The 23,146-nt window shown below is 44.6% G+C and overlaps 1 protein-coding gene across 1 annotated transcript in view; it reads left to right on the forward strand.

The window, feature by feature from the left end:
* Positions 1–363: 363 nt before the first annotated feature.
* The window catches only part of ALDH5A1 (aldehyde dehydrogenase 5 family member A1), a 32,798-nt gene continuing 10,015 nt past the window's right edge, over positions 364–23,146 (forward strand). Inside the window, exons 1-7 of the mRNA XM_004432074.3 lie at positions 364–740; positions 5,218–5,301; positions 6,013–6,183; positions 7,896–8,012; positions 14,943–15,086; positions 18,490–18,633; positions 20,382–20,540. Coding sequence (XP_004432131.1) covers positions 387–740; positions 5,218–5,301; positions 6,013–6,183; positions 7,896–8,012; positions 14,943–15,086; positions 18,490–18,633; positions 20,382–20,540 — 1,173 coding nt within the window. The 5' untranslated portion in view covers positions 364–386. The remainder of the gene's footprint in view (positions 741–5,217; positions 5,302–6,012; positions 6,184–7,895; positions 8,013–14,942; positions 15,087–18,489; positions 18,634–20,381; positions 20,541–23,146) is intronic.

Consider the following 23,146-nt stretch of genomic DNA (forward strand, 5'->3'; position numbering starts at 1 on the left):
GGCCCGGTTTGGAGGGATGACGTGGGGGAGGGAGCGGTTCTCCTGCAGCGGTTGGGAGGATAAGGAATAGTTACAGACAAATGAGCACCCGAGAAGGGGTAGGGTGACGGCAGCCTGCAGGTGCATCTCCCCGCGAGCCTTCCCCTCCCCTGCTCCAACCCTTCCCAGGTCGCGCAGGGAGCGAAGCCGCCCGGCGCTCAGGGCAAGGTCGCGAGTGTGGCGCGGCGGTGCGGCGCGAAGGGCGCGGGAGAGGGCGCTGCTCCGCGTCTCCCCAACCTGCAGCCTGCGTCCGCCGCCTCCTCGCTCCTCTCGTTGCCCGCGACCCCTGCACTCGAGGGAGGGCGCTCGCTTGCCTGCTTCCTGCTTCCGCTGCTGCCTCCCGGGCCATGGCGACCTGCTTGCGGCTGCCGACCTGCGGGGCCCCGCGCCTCCCGCCTGCGTCTCCCGGCCGCGGGCTCTGTCCCCGCGCCGACTGGTCGGTGCCCGCTGCGCGGCCCGCGCCCGGCCGGGCCTGGCTCCGTGGCTATGCCGGGGGCCCAGGGGGCCTTTCCGCCGCGCTGCTGCGCACAGATGGCTTCGTGGGTGGCCGCTGGCTCCCGGCCTCCGCCACCTTCCCCGTGCACGACCCAGCCAGCGGCGCCAACCTGGGCATGGTGGCCGACTGCGGGGTGTCCGAGGCCCGCGCCGCCGTGCGCGCCGCCTACGAGGCTTTCTGCAGGTGGAAGGGGGTCTCGGCCAAGGTGAGTGCGCACCGGGTTCAGGGGGCGAGGGGGCTCTGCCCCATGGTGAAACCAGCTGCGTCGCCTCGTCCCTCCCCAAGTCTGCGGGATACACCATGCGGAATGTCATAGAAACGAGATGATCAACAAATAAGTTTGGAGCGTCGGCTTTGTGCCAAGCACTGTGACAGGCGCTAGGGACACGGCCCCGCCTTCAAGCCTCAAAGTGTCCTGTAGGGGAGGTATGGTGAACAAATAGGCATGTCTGTGTCTGGGTGTGATGATGATGATGGCTGGAACTAGGGTGGTAGCAGTGGAGGTGGTAAGAGTGGTCCAACAAAGGATATATTTTGAAGGTAGAGGCACCCGGATTCCCTGACAATTGCGGGGTGTGAGAGAAAGAGAGGAGTCACGGATGACCCCAGGGCTTTTGGCTAGAGCAGTGGAAAGGAAGGAGTAACCATCCACTGAGATGGGGAAGGGTGTGAGGGAGCGGCATTGGGGTGAGAAATCAGAGCTCAGTTTGCACACGTTGAGTCTGAGATGTCTGTTAAGACACCCAAGTGAGGATGTTATGTAGGCACTTGGCTACCTGAGTCTGGAGGTTGAGAGGGAGGCCTGAGCTAGAGATGTAAGTGTGGGAGTCAGACGAGCAGGCACTGACAGCTGTGGGAATGATGAGATCCAGGAAGGCAGTGGATCAAGCACTGATTGCTGGGCCCTCTGGCATCATTTTGGAGTACCCACTAGCGCCCAGTGTCACGCCTGCCGTACAGGGGTGTTACAGCGCAGTCTCCAGAGCTCTTCCAGCCTTGTCTCTGGTTCAGTGGCTGTTGGGAGCCACAGGGCTGGTGTTGGGGCCTCTCGCTGATACTGGCACCATCACCTGTGTTCAGATCACAGCTCATGTATTCGTGTGTTCAGAGGTCTAGCTCGTGTATTACTTCTGCGATTGAGCCTGTCAGACCACACAGCCTTCCATTATCGTCCCTTCTCTGAACACACCTTGGGTCCATTGTCTGGCGTTTCCTGTTGACATCTTTTGCGTTGCCTCGTGTCTTTCTTTTCACGTGTTTTCTGACCTCCTTTTTCCCGCCTTGTGAACTCCTGGAGAAGCTCTTGGAAAGAAGGGAGTTGATATTTATTAACCACCTCATAAGCTAATGTATTAGTCTCCTATGACTACTGTTAACAAATTTCCACAACCGTAGCACCTCAAAACACAACACAAACTTATTCTCTTACAGCGCTGGAGGTCGGAAGTCCAAAATGGGTTGGCAGGGCTGCGTTCCTTCTTCGAGCTCTGGAGCTTTCTTGCCTGGTCCAGCTTCTGGAGGCTGCCCACAGCCCTTGGTCTGTGGCCCCACATCACTCCAATTTCTGCTCCTGTTGTCACACCACCTTCTCTGGCTCTGACTCTCCTGCCTCTCTCTTATAGTGATCCTTGGGATTACATCCGGCCCAGCTGGATAATTCAGGATCCTCTCCTCACCTCAAGATCCTCAACTTAATCATATCTGCAAAATCTCTCTTGCCATATGAGGTAACATACTCACAGGTTCCGGGGATTGGGATGAAGACGTCTTTGTGGGCCATTTTTGTGCCTACCACAGCTGAGTACTGTTTACACATGTTCTATTTAGTCCTTTCAAAGGCCCTGGGAGGTAGATACTTGATCCATGTTGTGGAGGAGGAGGAGGAGGCTGGCTGAGAGAGGCTCATAGTTCACCGTCCGTAACTTCACTCCTGCTCAAGTGGAGGGTCTGGGATTTGAGCCCCATGTGACTCCATCCACCGTGAGCCTCCCAGGACCCCTGGCTGGCTCTTGCACATTCACACAGCTCCTCATGAAGGCTGTAGTAGTTTCCTGAGGCTGCTGTAACAAAGTACTACAAACTTGGTAGTTTAAACAACAGAAATTTATTGTCTCAGTTCTGGAGGCTAGAAGTCCGAAATCAAGATGTTGGAAGGGTTGGTTCCTTCTGAGGGCTCTGAGGGAAGGATCTGTTCCACCCTTTCCCCTGGCCTTGTAGATGGCCGTCTGCTCCTTGTGTCTTCCACATCATCTTCCCTCTGTGTGTGTCTGTTTTTGTGTCCAAATTTCCTTTTTTTCTAAGGACACCAGTCTTATTGGATTAGGGCCCACCCTCACGAGCTCATTTTAACTTGATTACCTCTGTCAAGACCCTATCTCCAAATAAGGTCACATTCTGAGACAGAGAGTTAAGACTCTAACATATCTTTTTTGGGCGGACACAATTAACTGTAACACGGGCTCTGCGTACTTGAAGGTGATTCGTTGCCTCTGCTGGTTTCTCTGTTCAGCCTACACGTTGTTTTCTGTCAGCAAGCAGAATCTACTTTTTATTCTTCTGGTTCTCGTGCTGTTTCAGGTTCTTCTCTCATTCTCTCTCAGACTACGTATGTGCTTTCTTCCTAGCAGGCCATTTACTCAGATATTTACTTTCTTTCTGTGAGCCAGGCCTTCTAGATTTTCATCTGTCTCTCACCCAGAATAAACCACAGCACACTAGCCTGTAGTCATCAGATTCTTAACTGGGTAAACAAAATGAAATTACGGTGGTAATGTTGTTTGAAGAGCTGTCAATGCGTCGTCTCTGGGGGGCTGAGATATAGAAGCCGTCATCTCAACAACACCCCCAAGAGGTGAGAGACCACAGCTTGTTAGCCTCTCCGAAACAGAGAACGGAAAGTACCCAGAGAAAGACAGTTAGAGGTGTTTACGCAGGCTCAGGCTCTCTGCTCACGAGTGGAATGAGAAAATGATTAAAATCTTACACCTGCTGAATGGATTGGAATGTCAGAATGACAAACCAGGTTTGCTCATTACCCTGGGCAGCCCTTCCGGCAGGTAAGAGGAAACCAAAGATTTGTCTTTGCTTCAGATACACCTGTTCAGATGCAGGAGGTGGGAGCTCTGGGGCACATCTTTCTTTAGAGGACCTCTGTGTGTTAACCTGGACTGTCTGGGCCCTCTTTTTTTTTTTTTTTTTTTTGTGAGGAGATCAGCCCTGTGCTAACATCTGCCAATCCTCCTCATTTTTTTTTTTTTTTTTTTTTTTTTGCTGAGGAAGACTGGCCGTGGGCTAACATCCGTGCCCATCTTCCTCCACTTTATATGGGATGCCGCCACAGCATGGCTTGCCAAGCAGTGTGTCGGTGCGCACCCGGGATCCGAACTGGTGAACCCCGGGCCACCACAGCGGAGCACGCGCACTTAACTGCTTGCGCCACCAGTCCGGCCCCTCTTTTTTTTTTTTTTATGCTTTTATATAAACGAATTCCTTTGTTTTCTGTTTTTTTTTTTTTGCTGAGGAAGACTGGCCCTGGGCTAACATCTGTGCCCATCTTCTTCCACTTTATATGGGACGCTACGACAGCATGGCCTGCCACGAGGTGTGTTGGTACGCGCCCGGGATCTGAACCAGCAAACCTCGGGCCACCACAGCAGAGCACGCGCACTTAACCTCTTGCGCCACCAGCAGGCCCCTGAATTCCTTTTTGAAAAAAAAGTTTATTTATTTTTTTTTAAGAAACCCATAATATTCTTAATAGTCTTAATAATCCAATCCTTTTATCCATTTTTCATGATTTGGAAATTTTTTTAAATTGTAGTAAGATATGCATAACATAAAATTTACCATTTTAACCACTTGTAAGTATACAGTTCAGTAGCATTAAGTACATTCACAGTGTTGTGCCTGGGCCCTCTTTTTAAGTGTGTAAAACTCTTTCTTATGCCTCACACACCCCATAAACCCCACCCCAGTCTGTGGGAGGAATCAAACTTGCCAGTGAGCTGTTAAAATAAGGAACTATACTTGAGGACATTATGTTGAGTGAAGTAAGCCAGTCACAAAAGGACAAATACAGTATGATTCTGCTTACATGAGCTACCTTGAGTCGTCAGATGCATAGAAACAGAAAGTAGAATGGTGGTTGTCAGAAGCTGGGGGGAAGGGACCTATTTAACGGGTACAGAGTTTCAGTTTTGCAAGAAGGAAAGAGTTCTGGAGATGGATGGTGGTGATGGTTGCACAACAATGTGAAGGTAATTAATGCCACTGAAGTGCACACTTAAAAATGGTTAAGATGGTAAATTTTACATAATGTGTATTTTACCACAATTAAAATAATAATTTTTAAAAAGTAGGGAACTATCCCTTTGTGTAGTGAAATTAAAGTTATTCATATTTACCATAAACAATAACAGCTGTTCCATAATTTATGACTTGGTACACCCCTTTAGATGCAAGTTGAAATTGCATCTTTATTATTACTTATCAGAAAAAAGTCTGTATACCTGAAACTGATATAATGTTATATGTTAATTATATCTCAATAAAAAAAAGAAGGAAGGCCAATGTGTCTCCCTAAGAATGAGGCCACACAGCAAATATTTTAGGAAATTGAAGATTATTTGACAGTCTCTCTTATGCTTGGCATTTCACTATTTCTCTTTTTCTTTCTTTTTCAGGAGAGGAGCTCATTACTTCGGAAATGGTACGATTTAATGATACGAAATAAGGATGACCTTGCCAAGATAATTACAGCTGAAAATGTAAGTTCAGGGTCCTAACTTGCTACCCCACAAAATTGAGGAATTCTTAGAATTAAGAATTCTGAGCCTAAAGCTTGGGGAAGCCTCTAACTTCAGTGCTGTTCTGTAGCTAAAGAAAATGTGAATTCCTTGCCTAATGATCAGATATCAACTAATTATTGTGCCAGGTACAAACTTTTTCTAATGAAGCCAGGCACTCATATTTCCTAAAACAAAATTTTTATGTACTAATTTACTCTTTAATAATATGCAAGGAATAGATTTTGAGTGGAACTAAGTAAATCCTGCTTTTTCACCATTCCAGTTTTTCTTTTTCCTATGTGGCTATTTTGGTTGACTTTTCATGTTGTTTTTGTACATTTAAAAATGTACCAGTAGTTGCTCTGTAGCTACAGTAAATTACACCATGGTCACAACATTTAGAAGATATTAGGAGGAAAAACTAGAAGATACAGTTCTGGTTGTTCCCTCCTAATTTTTAAACGTTGACAGTGCAAATGATGATCAATTGTGGTCTAAGGTGGCACACGTGCCAATTAGTTGTAATTCTGCTTTCTAAAACTCACACTGCTTAGAAATTTCTCAACAACCCCGTGGGTTTGTAACGGGAGACTTTTCTACTCTGCTTGCAGCCTCGAAGAATTTAGAAACACCGAGTCATGCTCTCGTTATTGGAAAGTAATGAATGTGTCCTTTTTTGATTTAATTTAGGGAAAGCCCCTGAAGGAGGCACAGGGAGAAATTCTCTATTCTGCCTTTTTCCTCGAGTGGTTTTCAGAGGAAGCCCGTCGCATTTACGGAGACATTATCAGTGTGCCGGCAAAAGACAAGCGGGCCCTGGTCCTCAAGCAGCCCGTGGGTGTGGCTGCAATCATCACCCCGGTACGTGCGGGATCAGAAGATCCCAGAGGAGGAGCTTGAGTAGGGACTTGGGAAACACCTCATTCTTCCCTGTGAAGAGGTGTCCTCTGCCTGATAGCTGTGTCACCTGTTCTTGGTTTCCTGATTCCTTTGCTGGAGGTGGAGGTGTGTTTCCTGGTCCTCTGTGATAATGTGAGGTGTGGTGGTGGCGAGTGGGAAGACATGTTTTTTAATGCCTGCAGAAGTGGGACGACTCACAGGAGGACCCAGGGGCCTTTCTGACTTGGCATGAAGGCTTCTTGGCATTGCCTAGCACATCTGAAAAGATCTTCTGGTATTTATCATTTTTTTAAAAGACTTAAGATATGACACATTTTTTAATGTGCCATAGTTTTAGGAAAATTTGATGCTTAATTTATGGTTATCATCAACAGTAGAGGGTTTGTGTACCTACCAGCAGGCACTGGGTGGGGTTCTGGAGGTAAAAAGGCTGAAAAATAAGGTATTGTGTTTGCCTGGATGGGGCTGCAGTATACTTGTGGAGTGACCAGCCTTCCTTGGACCTACCTTCTACCAGGGCCATATTAACTTCTCTGCAGTGTCTGCCAGCTGATCTCAAGACTGCTGTTCTTTCCCTGCTCAGCATATTTATAGACATCCCTCCCTTTTACTGCCTAGACTACTAGGTTTGACTCAAAGCTCACTGTTTAGCTGTGTGATTTTGGGCAAGATACTTAACATCTCTGTCTCAGTTTCCCCAAATCTGCAAAGGAAGATAATAATACCAACCTCATTGGGTTGTAATGAGGATTTAATTAATTATAATTGAAAAGTGATTAGAACAGTGCCTGGTACAGAATAAGCATTATACAAGTATTTGTCAAAATAAAATACTGTTAATATACATAGATATCGATAGCTGTCTGCATGTCTATTAGTATATAGAGGGGGGAAGTAATAAACCATCTGCTATTTTCCAAATCTCGTTTGCTCATATTTTCTCCCAAAGGGTCAACAAACTGTGGCCCTCAGGCCAAATCCAGCCTGCTGCCTGTATCTGTAAATAAAGTTTTATTGGGACAGAGCCATGTCCATTCATATACATATTGGCTGTGGCAGCTTCCAGATTACAACCACAGAGTAGTTGCAACAGAAACTATATAACCCACGAAGCCTAAAATGCTTATTATCTGGCCCCTTACAGAAGAAGCTTGCAGACCCTTGGTGTAGATAATTTTGTACTGTTTTAAATTCTGAAAATATTTCCTGTCTTGATGAACCCTTGTCTCCTGAGTCCCTCAAGTTGACAAGTGTTGGGTGTTCTGAGAGCTCACCTGTGCAAGAGCCAGAGAACAGCTTTTTTTTTTTTTTTCTGTGAGGAAGATCAGCCCTGAGCTAACATCTGATGCCAATCCTCCTCCTTTTTTGCTGAGGAAGACTGGCCCTGGGCTAACATCCGTGCCCATCTTCCTCCACTTTATATGGGACGCTGCCACAGCATGGCTTGACAAGCGGTGCATCAGTGCGTGCCCGGGATCCGAACTGGCGAACCCTGGGCCGCCCCAGCAGAGTGCATGCACTTAACCGCTTGCGCCACCAGGCCGGCCCCCCAGAGAACAGCTTCACCAGGCAGTTGTGCAATGGAATTTGTTGACTGGCTTCCTGACCTATCTTGCTTTGAAGTATGGGGCAGTCCTTCCTCTCACCTACTTCTTCTGCTCTTCTGACCCCAGTGGAATTTTCCCAGCGCCATGATCACCAGGAAGGTGGGGGCCGCCCTGGCAGCCGGCTGCACTGTGGTGGTGAAACCTGCAGAAGACACGCCCTTCTCTGCCCTGGCCCTGGCCGAGGTGAGCCTCTCTCCCTGGGTTTGTGCAGAGCCGACAGAGTCTGAAAAACGATATTTATCTGGGACAGAAAGAAGCAATTTCGAAGCCTCTGTCTTTGCCTACATCTCATGCTGGATGGTGTTGTGTTCTAATTTACTAGCAATTATTTTAAGTCAGATGTTGGTTTTCTTAGAAAAAACAATGGATGGGAGATTTTCTGACATCTGTAGGCAGTGTATGTTTTAGGCTACCCTAAAAATGATCTCTCTCCATCATTTTTATTAAGTAGGCAGCCATAGCAACATGACTAAACTGGGAGCATTTCTCACATTTAGGGAACCTCATTTACCACTCCCTTCTCCAGTTCAATCTTAATTCAGTCAGATCTTGTCCTTCTGTTTAAAACCCTCTAATGGCTTCTCATGTCACTCAGAGTACAATCCAAACTTCCTGGGGCCGGCCCTGTGGCTTAGCGGTTAAGTGCACGCGCTCTGCTACTGGCGGCCCGGGTTTGGATCCCGGGCGGGCACCGACACACCGCTTGTCCAGCCATGCTGAGGCCGCCTCCCACATACAACAACTAGAAGGATGTGCAGCTATAACATACAACTATCTACTGGGGCTTTGGGGAGAAAAAAAAAAAAAGGAGGAGGATTGGCAATAGATGTTAGCTCAGAGCTGGTCTTCCTCAGCAAAAAGAGGAGGATTAGCATGGATGTTAGCTCAGGGCTGATCTTCCTCACAAAAAAATAAAAAAAATAAATAAATAAATAAATAAATTTCCTACAGTGGCCTTCAAGACCCTAGAAGATGCCACCTCCCTGGCCCCCAATGCCCCTCTGCCCTTAGCTATCACTCCATAGCTCTTTTCTTGTCTGCTCTGGCCACTCCGGCCCCTGCTGCTCCTCAGAGCACACCAAGCTCACCCCTGACTCAGCTTTACACTTGCTTTTCCTTCGGTCTGGAAAGTTCTCCCCCAGGGACGCCCATGATTTGCTTCTTCAAGTGTTACTCAAATGCCAGCTTCTCAGTGAGTCCTCCCCTGGCCACCCTATGTGAAGACCACAGCCTTGAACTCTTGTGCTCCTGGTCGGCGTCCTGGCTTTATTTTTCTTCCCATAGCACTTAGCAGCACCTAACCTACTAGATATTTTACTTAGTTGTTTTGATAATTATCTGCCCCCACCAGAATGTAAGCTCTGTGGAGACAGGCTCTTGGGTCTGTTTTGTTCACTGCTGTGTGCCAGGGCCTAGAACAGTGCCTGGGTATAGGAGACAGTCAGTATCTGTGGGAGGGAGGGAAGGAACCAGGGCAGGATGGAGAGAAGAAAGGGGGGAGGGAGGGAAGGGGAGAGGGAGGGGAGGCTTGGATTGGTGGGCCTCGTCCTCTTTTGGGTCCCTTTGCTGCTGTTTTTGCACTTTGCCCTGTGGTCAGATAAAGGAGCTTCTGAAAGACCAGACCTAACCATCCCCAGGGCAGTGGCAGTTACCACGCTTGCTGTTCTAGACTCTTAGGGACCCGGTGCTGCTCCAGACCCAGTGCCTAGAAGCTCCTGTCCTAGAGGGCACTTCACCAAACGGCACCTTATTTCAGAGGCAAATCAGTCGTTTTAGTCATACAGAAGCATAAACTGAATGGAAGGCTTTTTTTAGATGGGCTGTTATAGTTTTACCTGAAATCATTCTTAATCTGTGCGATGTGTGTAAGTTAACCTTAGACCCCAAGGCACAGATAGAATTAATGATGTATTTCCTACAGATTATAGTGTTTAGAGCCAGTACCAATGATTGTTAGACCCCACCTGCTTACAAAATTTGTCTGAAAGCACACATCTATATTGATTGGAAAGGTTAAGAACCACATTTTTTAAAACCTCTATAAACTGAGAGATTATCTCAAAGGAAAAATGCAGCTTCTTAGACCTACAGAAAATAATAGGTCCTTAGTGAAGGCCTAGAAACTCCAAGGATCTCTCTTTGCCCTGGACGAGGCAGTTTATCCTGCTTTGCCTGTGTCTTCGTTCAAAATAATCATAAAGTATTTGCATCCAGTCAGTGTTGTTTTCCGTTTTTTATTGTAAAATAAAGTAGATACAGAAAAACCATACAATACAAATTTACAGCTCCATGAATGATTCTAAATTGAATACCCTTGCAACCACCACCTAGGTAAGAAATAGAACTTTGCCAGCTGCCCCAGAAGGACTCTTTGTCCTGTCTGAATCCCACTGCCTCCTTCCCTCCCTCCCTCCAAGATAGCCTGTCTTGATTTTTATGGTAATAACTTTGTGGGTTTTTTTTTTCTTTTTTTGAGGAAGATTAGCCCTGAGCTAACATCTGTTGCCAATCCTCCTCTTTTTTGCTGAGGAAGATTGGCCCTGGGGCTAACATCCGTGCCCATCCTCCTCTACTTTATATGGGACGCCGCCACAGCGTGGCTTGACACGCGGTGCATATGTCCACCCCCGGGATCCGAACCTGGGAACCCCAGGATGCGGAAGTGGAACGCATGAACTTAACTGCTACGCCACCGGGCTGGCCCCAACTTCGTGTTTTTTATAGCTGTATCACCCAAGTGTGCATCCCAGGCACCATAGTCTTACTTTTTAATTTGGAACATCTTGTAAGTCTCTTTTAATCGGCAGGTTCCCCTCCATGCTTTTCTTTGCCTTACAATCTACCTTTTGAAGAAACTGGACATTTGACCGGTAGAGCTTCCCATAGTGTGGATTTTGGTGGCACACCACGTTCCTCTGTCCGCTGCACCCAGATGCTTCCTCAGACTTGGACTCAGTCCCTTTTTTGTGTCCTTTTGTCAGGAGGCACGTACGTCTGGTTGTCTCTGCTTTCATGATATCAGCCGTTGCTGCTCAATGCTGCTCAGTCTCTTAATTCATTAGGAGTTGTGAACGTGGTAATATTTGAATGCTTTCATTTCTGTTTCATTTATTCACTAGACTCCTTCTATAAAGCAAAGCATCCCATCATCTCCCATTTGGTTACCCAGTGGTCAGTTCATACAGGAAAGGCAGTACAAGTGCTCGATTCTTTCTCTTTATTTACCAGTTTTTCAAGTTAATGAAGCTATTCCTACCATCTGCCGAAGGTTACCAATTAGTTTTTTTAAGTATCATTATGTGCTAATAGATGTTAACATATTTGATGAGTTTCAGTGTGTTGTAATTATTATCCTTAATGAAGCTCAAATTGCCCTCATGTTTGGCCGATGGCAGCCCCTTCAAGTTGGCTCTTGTATCTTTTAACATAATTCAAACAGTCTTTGAGAAGTTCTTTGCTATCTAATATGACAAGATAGTTCAGGCTTATTATATATATTTCCTGCCCAGCACCTGGAATTAACCTTTTCTGCAGAAAAACCTTGTTTCCTTTAGCAGGAGATGATATTTTAGGTCTACACTTGGGGCTCTAAGAATGGTCATTGCTACTAGTTGGTCATTTTTTCTAGGCCTTTTCAGTGGGCAGGGCTAGGAAACATACATATTTGTGTACACATACACTAAAATACTGCATAAATTCATCCAGAAACTTCCAATTCAAATTTAGTGCTACAGATACTCCTACATTTTATTTGTATCTCCTCTTTTCCTGGGACCCAAGGACTCAGGCAGTGACTGTATTAGAGTACCCCACTGTTACTCATTTGCTTTGTCCCGCATTATACACACCACAGCTTCTGAATATTCATCCTAGTATCATCATCACCAGTATGCCTCCTGAAAATGGTTGAAGTTTTTTGTATTTCTATATCCATTCTTGTCATTTTTATTAATTAACCTTTTTATTTTAGAATAGTTTTACATTTACAGAAAAATTGAAGAGAGAATACAGGGACTTGCCACATACCCCCTATTATTAGCATCTCACCTTAGCATGGTGCATTTGTTACAATTAGTGAACCAACATTGATACGTCGTTATTAACAGAAGTCCATACCTTATTCACATTTCATTAGTTTTTGCCGAATGTCCTTTTCTGTTCCAGGATCCCATCTAGAACGGCACGTTACATGTAGTTGTCATGTCTCCATAGGCTCCTCTTGCCTATGATGGTGTCCCCGTATTTTGAAATAGTTAACACCGTCTGTCTCTACATTGTCAGGGCTGTAACCATTACATATACTGCATTGTCTCCCTTTCAACCCTCACTTAGACCTAGCTCACAAGCAGCTATCGTTTAATGCTTACCACCAGTGCTTCTGTCAGGCCTCTCCAGTCATTTTGTTCGTATGAACCTTGTTCCCTGGTAGATTCCTCAGGAAGGCCTCACGGAACAATATCCTCGTTCTTAAATGTTGACAACAGTCCATGCCCATTATGCTTGTGAATCAGGGCTGCTGGAAGTAAAATCCTTGGTTCACATTTTCTTTACTTGATTGTCTTCAATGTGTTCTCCATTTTCTTCTGATATAAAGTGTTGCTATTGAAAAGTCTGATGATGATCTAAGTTTCTTGCCTGTGTAAATCAGCTTATCGTTTCTGCTAGTTACCCCAAAGCGGGTTTTTTCACTTTATTTTTAAAGACCAGTAATATCACTAAAGTCTGTCTTTGTGATGATTTTCTTGGGTCAATACTCCAGGTATACAGGGGCTCTTTCAATGTGTAGGTTCAGATCTTTTTTTTAAATCTCTGGAAAGTTTTCAGAATTTGTTCTTTACCCTTGGTTTGGTTTTCTTCTTCAGGAACTCCTATTATCTATGTATTAAATCTTTTTTGTCACTTTCTCTTGTATCCATTTCATCTTTTCCCTCATTTTAAAAAATACCTTCTTTTCCACTGTCTATTTTTGTTAAGGTACTATCTGTTGTGTTTCTTCTTGTGTTTCTTCTAGTTTGCTTTTCATTTCTGAAATGATTTTATTCTTTTATTTCTAATTCTTTCCTATGTTCCTTCACCTCATTTCTAAATTTTTCTAATTCTGATTCATGTTGTTCTTTTGTGTACTGGTACAATTTTTCTATCATTTTTTCCCCTCATAGTAAGTTATAGTTGGATCTGTTTTGTGGGCATGTCTTTCTGTTAAGCTTTTGTTATCTATGAGGATGTTTTTCTGCTCTTTATTCTATTTTTTCCTTTTAATAACTTTGTGTGAGATTTGACTTTGGCATTTTTCTGAGAATTTAGTTTATTTTTATATGAAGTTCATTTTCCTAAACTTTTAGGAGGAAGTAGGGGTAGCGCTATCTTCTCTAATTTCACAGAGTGCCTTTGGGTTTCTTGCTTTCTGAGATTCCCCAGCTCCATTCCCTTCTCCACTTTTATCTGGGCCTTCTCCTCCTCCATCCCACAGTTCCCAGGTTCCCAGGGAATGTACCCTCCATGCCATTCAGTCCTCATCGCAGAGTCCCTTGCGCTCACCTACTATTGCGTTGGGCAATTATAGTTGCTGTTCCAAATTTGCCTGCCCTGTGTTGCATGAACACCTGTGGGCTATTTGGGGTTCTCTGTTATCAGGTGCATCAGACAGCCTATTACTTCCCTCTGTGTCTTCTTACGAAGGTGCTGGTGTTCCCCAGCTGTCAGTGGTATGTTCCCACCCACTTGTAATTTGCAGTTTGTGGAGTTGCCTTGTCATCCAGTGTTCTGTGCTGGTCTTGGTCTGTCAATAGCACTATCAGCTAGAAATGCCTGGGCGTGCTCACCTGGGCCCACAGCAAGCTGCTCACAGATATTTCTCCTTTTGGAACCAGCATTGTGGCTGGACCAGCCCTTGTGGTTCTTATGATTGTGAGACACCCTCAGCAATAACTGGGAGGAAATGTTGAAAGATAAAGTTCATTCCTCACATGTCCTTTTAGGTACATGGCACGCCTAAGGCCACACAGTGAGGCTGTGGGCAGAGGGAGAGAGAGAGAGAGCGCATGCATGGGCCTGGGGTTCTACTTTTATTGGGGTCCGGAATAGGGGCCCAGGGTTTTTCGGATTCAGTCTTTATTGGTGGATTTAAACCCTAAGAGCAGAATTAAACATAGGAAGGCAAAAACAAGTGGCCAAATGGTCAGTTATCTAAGCCAACCAGAGATCTCTAAAGCAAAAGGAAACTTCAGGGGGAGGATGGCCTGGCTCTCCACCTAGTCGTGTGGCTGGCAATGTGTTTGTGAGATGGCCGTCTTTGAAGTGGATGCAAGCAGAGCTAAGTCAGGCACTTGCGTTACAATTGGGGGGAAAAAAAACAATTCTCTGGCACTTACACTACATCCAGTCTTGCAAATGTGGTCTCTGATATTTTGGTTTGGCTATCTAATTGCTCTCTTTCTGTTTTTTTGAGGGGATACAGAGAGAGATTCGAAAACGGCTGCTCCCATTGTCTTCCCAGAATCCCCAGTCAGATTTGTGCAATAAGTTAATTGTTAGTGGGATTCAGAAGTCACAATAATTCAAGATATGCCTTATCCAGAGAGAATCGCCATGGAAAGAGCACAGGTTTCCAAGTCAGGCAGCTGTGGGTTAGCGTGCTGCTTCTGTTACTCTCTAGCATGTGGTCTTGGCATGATTCTTCCCTGCTGGGCCTCCCTTTCCTCTCCACTGCTCTGGAAATGACCTGTGGGAAGGCCTTGCCCACCGCCCTGCACCTCGTAGGTGCGCGGCAAATGCTTCTCTCCACTCACTCCCCTGATTCTGCAGGTGAATCAAATAACTTTTCTTGAGCTCCTCTGATTTTTTTTTGGGAAAGAAATCCAAGGTGTGGTTTTTTTTTGAACAGAAATTGGCATTGAAACTTATCCTTTAAAAAATTTTAAGTTGGTGTAACAACATTAATATCACTTTAGCACTATTAGGAATCTTATTTCAGTTCCAAATATATTCTTATTCTGTCCCCAAAGTCAGCTTAATTTTTTTCCATTCCTTTGTGGATTAAAACAAATATTTATTTCTTTTCCGTTTTTTCAGTTTGATCATTCGCTGCCACATGTTTGCTGTTTCTCTTTATAGCTGGCAAACCAGGCTGGAATCCCTCCAGGTGTGTACAATGTTGTGCCCTGCTCTCGAAAGAAGGCCAAGGAAGTAGGGGAAGCGCTTTGCACTGATCCTCTAGTGTCCAAAGTCTCCTTTACTGGCTCCACAGCTACTGGAAAGGTACGTGACTTAAATCTCAAAGCACACAAATGTCATTCTAACATTTTCTGTTCGTAGAGTCTAAAAATACGATTTCCTCTTGATCACCATTTGTAGCAAGATTTCCAGCAGAGTGTTAAAAGCTGTCGAATAAAGTCATGTCTAATCATCCTCTGGAAATATTTTGGATGGTGTTCCTTATTGTGACATGACAGAGGCTCGTATTCAACCATACTGAAGGAGTCAGGGCGGTGAAGCTTCCCATTTTTGTTGTATGTGAAGTGGCCGAAAGCTATCCATTGCATTCCCTCAATTCTGGAATGCATGTTTCTTCCAGAATCTAGAATTAAAGATTCCAGAAACACACAATTGATGTTGAAATGGATGTCTTAGAATTGAACGGAAATTGTATTTAGTATCAAGGTCCTGACAGAAACAGAAAGGTGTTTTGTTTTGTTTTTTTTTTAGATTTTTTCCTTAAATGTTTGAAAGTTGTTTCCCCAAAACTTCACGTGTGCGCCTGTGACTGGATTTTTATTTATCCTTTTAAATGTTCAAGAGACAAAAAAGGCAGAGTACAGCAAAAGTTTTTGTTTATGCTATTTCTCTCCAGATAATATACTTTTTTCTGCTGGTATATGTACACAGTTATACATATATGTATATGTACTCATGCTAGACACATACATAAACACATATCAGATAAAAATAAAATAAATCGGAAAGTTTTTGTGACGTTGTGGTCATTTTTAGTCACCATGAGAAGCAGGAAGGAATAAAGCAATTTTAATAATTCCCCACCATAATCACTTTTGTCGTGCCATAAACTCACACTCGGAGTGGCCCTTTGGGAGCCTTCCATTCGTTCATATCAGAAGCAGGGATTTTTAGATCCATAAACTGCTATAGCTCTCATCAGTGGATCTTACAATGCAAACTTACCCTCAGAGGGTTTCAGGCGTGACTATGAAGTAGTTAAGAAAAAGAGAAAAAGAAAAAGAGAGAGGCCTAGGAGAAAGGAATCTAAAACCTTTGCTGTTCAAGCCAGAGAAGTTCCCGGGATGCTGGGCAAAGGCCAGCAACTCACTGCTCTTCCTCACTTGGTTCAGCAAACTGTCACCATCTGACAGACCCCCAGGAAAATGCCAACCATGTTCCTGCCAAGTCCAACTTTGCCTCTTAAATTACCCAGGACAGTGATTCGCTTCAAGTGACTTAAAGGGAAGAGTGACAGGAATCACCAATAAAGGAATAACTACTCTGTATGTCAAGGGCCTCTTCTGAGCTGATCTTTCAGAGAATCGGTGGCTGAGCTCCTGATCTTCAGGCAGAGAATCTCGCCTCTGACTGAATGAACCCCATACAGTGAGCCTGTTCTGGAGATGCCTGCCCTGCCCTCCCCTGCTTCCGGGGGACCACCCCTCCTGGGGCCTGCTGGGGGGACAGCAACCATGTTTCATAGCACATAGCTGTTTTTCCCTTCCCACACAGAGAGTTGAACCATGAGTGAGCATTTGACCCAAGGTAAACAGACTCATAGGCTGGCCAATGACCTAGGGCAAGTGACCTGGCAGAGAAGGATGAATGGGACAGTCACGTTCCCTCTCTAGGGCTTTGGAAGCTGAGGTCCTGAGAAGGTCAGTGGTGGGAACCAGAGTGGAAAGGATTCCTTAAGGGTGACAGGAGTGCATGCAGTACTGCGGGGCCATGGCAGGCCAGTGCCAGTGTCAGGCCGTTGTCCTGAGGGCAGAGGGGGAAAAAGACGTGGTCAGAGGACAGGGCAAGTTCGCATGGAGGAAGGACACCATGAGACAGGTCCTGTGCCCAAGGCTGGGTGGATGAACGCAAGGGACCCAAGAGTGAGCAAATTCAGGAAAATCAATGGCCTGGCAGAATTTCTTAAAAATTCAAAATGGACATAGCTATCTTGAGTCCAATACAGAAATATGTGTAGTCTTAAAACTTGTGCTACCTTGTTGAATAGTAACATTTCAATGAGAAGATGGTTACTACTGTTTAATTGCTGGAATATTAACATCTTGGCATATAGAGAAGTACCGGCATAGAAGCATTTTTCCAGCTGTTCTGAATTTTGACCAAGAGCCCTAACACAAAACCCACAACCTCAGGGTGTATGGCACTGGGGGGCCATTCCTGGAGTGACCTTGAGCTTGTGAGTACTCTCTGTTTCAGTTGAACCATTCAAGTGGTTCCATCTACCTTGTAGCTATGACTGGACAGATACCTACTGTCCTGTGATAAAGCAGTTAAATGTCCCCGTGTAGCTTTTCTAGGCCATAAAAATTTCTTACGCGACATATAAAGCCTAATGGTTCTATGTATCAAAAAGCCTTCCAATCATGCATTGAGCTAACAATTCTACTTCTACAAATTTATACTGAGGGAATAATTGCAGCGTTATTTAAAATAGTAAGGAATTGGAAACAACTTAAATTTCCAACAGATAGAGGCTGAATAAAATTATGGGAGAGCCATGCAATAGAATACTATGCAGCCATCTAAATGAATGTTCTAGAAACAAATATGCTGACATGAGAGAATCTTCACATTGTAGTGTTACATTAAAGGAGCAAAGTATAAAGTGTCGTGAACATGTTAAGATCTTCCAGATATGTGATTAATTAGGAAGATAAAGCAGGTTATAAAACTGTATAATTCTACCATCCTGTTTTCTTCAAAAAAAAAAAAAAAGTACATATACATGAACCTGTGTGGCCAAATTCTGGATGGATATACCTTAAAAATTTTTTTTTTTTTGAGAGGTTTTGTTCTTTTTTCCCTTTTTCTCCACAAAGTCCCAATAGATAGTTGTATGTCATAGTTGCACATCCCTCTAGTTGCTGTATGTGGGACGCCGCCTCAGCATGGCCAGACAAGCAGTGCGTCGGTGTGCACCCAGGATCCGAACCCAGGCCGCCAGTAGCGGAGCGCATGCACTTAACCACTAAGCCATGAGGCCAGCCCCCATATACCTTAAAATTTTATTAGTGATAACCTATGGGTTGTGGGATTCTGGATGATTTTATTATCTTATCTCTATATTATGATTTTTAAGTCTATTATCACATGATTTTTTAAAATGGGCAGTACACTTATATGCTTCAAGGATCAAGACAGTATAAACAAGTTTACACGGGAGAGTCTCACCCTCACCCTGTCCCTGACTCCCTCCCTTCTATAAGTAATAACTTTTAGTTTCTTTTTATCGTCTCAATGGCTGTTTATCAAATACAGGCAAATATGAATGTATATTCTTGTTTTTCCCTTTTCTTATGCAAAGTATCAGCCCGTCTACACTCCTGGGCACCTGGCTGTTTTCACTGTTGGGTACTTTTTTGAAACAAAGGCTTCCAGTCCTGGTAGTTGTTTTGAGTGCTTACAGCCCTCTCTCCTCTGCCTGCAGATCCTCCTGCACCACGCGGCCGACTCTGTGAAAAGGGTCTCCATGGAGCTGGGCGGCCACGCCGCGTTCATTGTCTTTGACAGTGCCAACGTGGACCATGCTGTAGCAGGCGCCATGGCGTCTAAATTTAGGAACTCGGGGCAGGTGAGTCCTGGAGCATTGTTCAGGGGTTCTGTGTGTGTGTGTTTCACAAAGATCCCACCACCCTACTCATCCCCTGGAAGGTTCCTCCTATCGTTCATTCGCTCTTTCAGCAAATGTGTAGTGAGTGCCTTCTTTTGCTAGGACTATGCTAAGGTTGGAGGGTCCACAGAGAGAGAAGGTAGAGTCCCCGGCTTCAAGGAATTTCCTGAACAGCAATGTCTTTTAATAAAATTGTTCTCTCTTCTCTTCTTTCCCCTATTGTTTGAATCTGGTTATTTTCATAGTTTTCCCTCATTGGGCTTTTCTCTACTGAACAGCTATAATAAATCTCCTGAGGCACAAAACAGCCTTGAACAGCTAGGGTCTGAGGCCTCCAGTCTTAAGGAAAAGAAAGTGGGAAAAGGTTGAGATGGTGCCATGAAAAACTCAAAACCCTGCTGCCTGGGATTCACTCCTCCTGAGTTGGGAGGGCATCCTAGACACCCACCACAGGCTGCACGCCCAAGGACCAGCAGTGTTCCCACGGGTGTCCAGGTTGTCACTGAGAGTGTGACAGCCTCAGCTCACGCCTTCATAGGAAATCCTGGAATATTAGATCTGGCAGAGACCTTCAAAATTATCTGATACGAGTCTCACATTTTACAGACGAGGAAATGAAACTCTAGAAAGACTAACTGACTGGAGGTCACACATCCTAGGGTCCTGTCTCCCAAGGTCTATCCAAGCTGTTGCCAGGATCCTGGCTTCTTGCAAAATATTCTTAAGCACTTTGTGTTAAAGTACCATCAATAAGGAGTTTTAAATGCATTCCAGAAATGGAATAAAAACTCCTGAGAGGTTATATTATGAAAAAAAGGTGAAATGCTGTATAATATTCTATATTAAATAGTTTTCATCCTTGTGTTGGCCTTTGGTAATTAGTTTTCTCCCTTTCACATAACCTAAATAAGCTTGGTTATTTCAGAAATAGGTATGTTGCCATTTAGAAACACAAAATGCCAATGTTTGTAACCTTCAGAGTTATACAATAAAGCTACAACTTTGGAGTATGTTGCTTTAAGGCAATAAAAATGCATAGGACACAAAATTGACTATATACCCATTTCTATTAGAAAAATACACGATTAAGAAAAAAGACGAAGAAAATTTATCGATGTTAACTACATTTCCTGTAATGTGGTTATATTTTATAATTTAGAAAAGAATAAGCAAGGGTCTTTTCAATAATTTAGGCTGACATGGAAGAATGGTCTTTTGTCCATTTTCAAAATGTCAGATTCAGCCAAACCGTTGGAAGGTTTAATAACCTAAAGGATGTAAGTTAGCCTTTGACCGCACCCCTTCTAGCCCCTGCGCTCTGTCGCTGCAGCATCAGTCTAGCAGGGTTAGAGTTTTTTGTGTTGGTCTTTTCTTTCCCTCTTTGTTTCATAACGGCTTATTGAAGCCATTTGAAAAAACTTGGGTTAGTTGGCTTTTTTTTTTTTTTTGGCACACAGGTATTTATACTGGCTTACTTATTGAACCACAGAGGTGTGGCGGCTGTGCAGGGGGCTGGAGGAGAATGCGCACTTACTCAGTGCATTTATCTTTAGCGCCAAGTCCACATAGGAGGAAAACAGCAGGTTGGACACCTGATGAGAACCACCTGGGAAAGTGTTTTCACGTCCAGAGAGGCACCAGCAGTCACACATTTATTGGTTGGGTCAGTAGCTTCCAACAAACGTCTGCGTTTGTTTTCTTCTGTCTAGACTTGTGTTTGCTCAAACCGTTTCTTGGTGCAAAGGGGTATCCATGATTCCTTTGTGAAAAAATTTGCTGAGGCAATGAAAGCACACCTGCATGTGGGTAATGGATTTGAGGAGAGAACGACTCAAGGCCCACTGATTAATGAAAAAGCAGTAGAAAAGGTAAGTTCGTGTTATTATCTGTTAAAGCAGATTTCATGGTTTTGGTATCTGAAGCTTAATTAGCAAAAAACTTTGATGATGTCTCAGCAAGGCTATTTTGGAAACAATGAAGAAATCGGGAAAAAGTGAATTTCTGCAATTTGTATGCCTCGAGTGGCATCATCTGGTCATAACCTTTTCCAACTCTGTCATTACGCTGAGTCCCCAGGAGATCCGTCACTTCAGATCTTTTACCGCCCTCCCTAAATTTTCTCTTATGGTGGTGATAATTCTATCCCTCGCTCCCTCAGGAATTAGGATCTTGAAATACAAAGTTCTTTGATCTTTTGAACACCTAAAAGGAAAGAAAGACCGGTTTTGTTTTTGAAATTGTTTATATTTCAGCTGAAATGTTGGCTGACATTGACAACAAAATGCCCTTCCAGAAGAATCCTTGATGAAAGCATCCGGTAGGGAGACGTAGAATAGCAGAAGCCACCTTCAGGATTTAGACATGGCGAGAAATGGACACTGCCTTTAGGAAGGATTTGTTTGTTCAAAAAATATCACAATCTAGACTACTAGCTAGGTGAGCGTTCTCTCCTTGTTCTACTGTTTTAAAAAATAATCCTTTTTAGAGTTGCTTACAAGGAATATTCTTGTAATACCAAACATCCAGTATGTTCCCTAGATAAGTCTCTACTAGTAGAAAGGATTTTAATGGAATAATTTAAATCAGAAAATGGAGGCTGGAGATTGTGTGTGGGAAAGAAGGGAGAAGCGGTGGCCAGAAGGTGGGCACGGCCAGTCTCCTGGGTGTCACCTGAGGAACCACAGTGAAGTGAGAGCCAGGTCAGCACCCAGTGGGAAGCACAGCCTCACCGCTGTTCATCCGCCTCCTGAGGGCCACGCCCTGGAATGGCTTCCCTAACCCACTGGGCTGTCAGGTCTGCTGAACCCATGTCTGTTGCCTTCCCCAGTGGAAACCAAGGGAAGCATCGAGGTTTGACAGACCTGCACTTTTGAGGTGACGTTGGACCCTGGGGACTTGATTGGCCAGTGAAGACAATTTGGGTTTGTACCAGCTGTGGTTCAAGTCCCAGCATGGTGGTTCTTAACCCACCAGGTGCCTTGAACAACTACAGATGCCCAGGTCCCACCTGAGGAGACTGGGTGTGAATTTGTCTGGAGTAGGGTCTAGGCATTGGTATTTTTTAAGTGCCTCAGTTAGTGCTAGTTCGCCAGGCTGGGAAACCATTGTCCTAGAGATTTTCTGTGTCGTTGTTCTTGCCAAAGTGAAGATGCAGACATTGCTTTCTAGAGGGCGCTGTTTTCTAGGACTTCAAGCAGCTACGGTTGAAGGATTTCTTTCTTTGGAGAGTTTAGTAGAAAACGTCTTGTCTGAAAACAATCCATTGTGCTGGCTTTAGTATACACACAGTCATAGGGTAAATTCCAGGAAAAAAAATTTGCACATCACATTTAATATGACAAGAAAAGGGTAGAGCATAGTCTCTTTGGGTACAAAGAGGTAGGTCCTTGTTAAGTATGTTAAATATAATTATTTTTACGGATATAAATCATAGAAAGCAAGCATCCTGGCTAATGGGGATTTGTTGCAGACAGTGGACTATGAGAGTGTTGTAGGGGGTGAGGATTTAAAAAGGGTGAGTCAGGATGGCAGAATGTGCCCAGGCCTATATTTATCTCTTCTGAAGTCCTACAGAGCATTCAGCTGAGAATGGGAGGAGCAGGAGGACTCAATGGACCAAAGATCATGATGAGCTTCTGGAAGGCAGAAGGGATCATGTTAATAGAAAAGTCAAAGCAGCCGAGGTGCCCAGGGGAAGCCTGCAGAGAAATGGGTGCCAATTTTTAGGATGGAGGCTTATCTCGAATTGGCTGGGGTAGAGAGTAGGAATGGGAGTGAGGGAGAAATGGCGCTCATTGGTTATACTTTTCAGTTTTCTGGGTCATTCCCACACCGCTCCTTTCCATCACCATCACCACCAGTACGTATAAGACAGCAGAGGCATTTGCTCTGGGTAGGAAAATGCCTCTGAAGAGATATAGCAGCCTGCCTCGGAGGGTACAGCTTCGAGAGTAAGAGGAGGCGCACCAGAGTGGGTCTCCCCTGCCTTTGCCCTCTCGGGAAGGGGTTGCCCCTAAAGTGAAGTGTGCCAAGTCTGCATAAACCTGAGTTTGCAGTTGTCCCTCTCGTTCAGGGAAGAGACTGGAAACAGCAAAGGCCACCCATGCCACCCACCTAAGTTAATCAACCCAGTCCTTCATCAGAAAGTTGAACAACCAAGGATCATGACACCTTTGGGGCAAACCCTCAGCATATGAGAGGAAGGGTCAGGAAGAACAAACAGAACAGCCAGCCCTCAAGGAGGCAGGTGAATCTGGGAACAGAAAGGAATTTTCTAAGAATCTAATAGTATCCTCCTAGAGTTTTGAGAAGATAGTACATCTATGAAATAGAAGCAGTGTCTGTGAACATGAAGCAATGAGAACAAGAAAGAGTTTTTAGAAATGAAACACATGATGGTCAAAGTTTTTTTAAAAATCAGTAGGTGAAGATGGGAGACAGAATCAAGGAGAGCTCTTAGAATGGAAAGTAAAAG

Source organism: Ceratotherium simum, chromosome 13 (genome assembly GCF_057802395.1).
Source record: "Ceratotherium simum simum isolate JZ-2026a chromosome 13, ASM5780239v1, whole genome shotgun sequence".
NCBI lineage: Eukaryota > Metazoa > Chordata > Mammalia > Perissodactyla > Rhinocerotidae > Ceratotherium > Ceratotherium simum.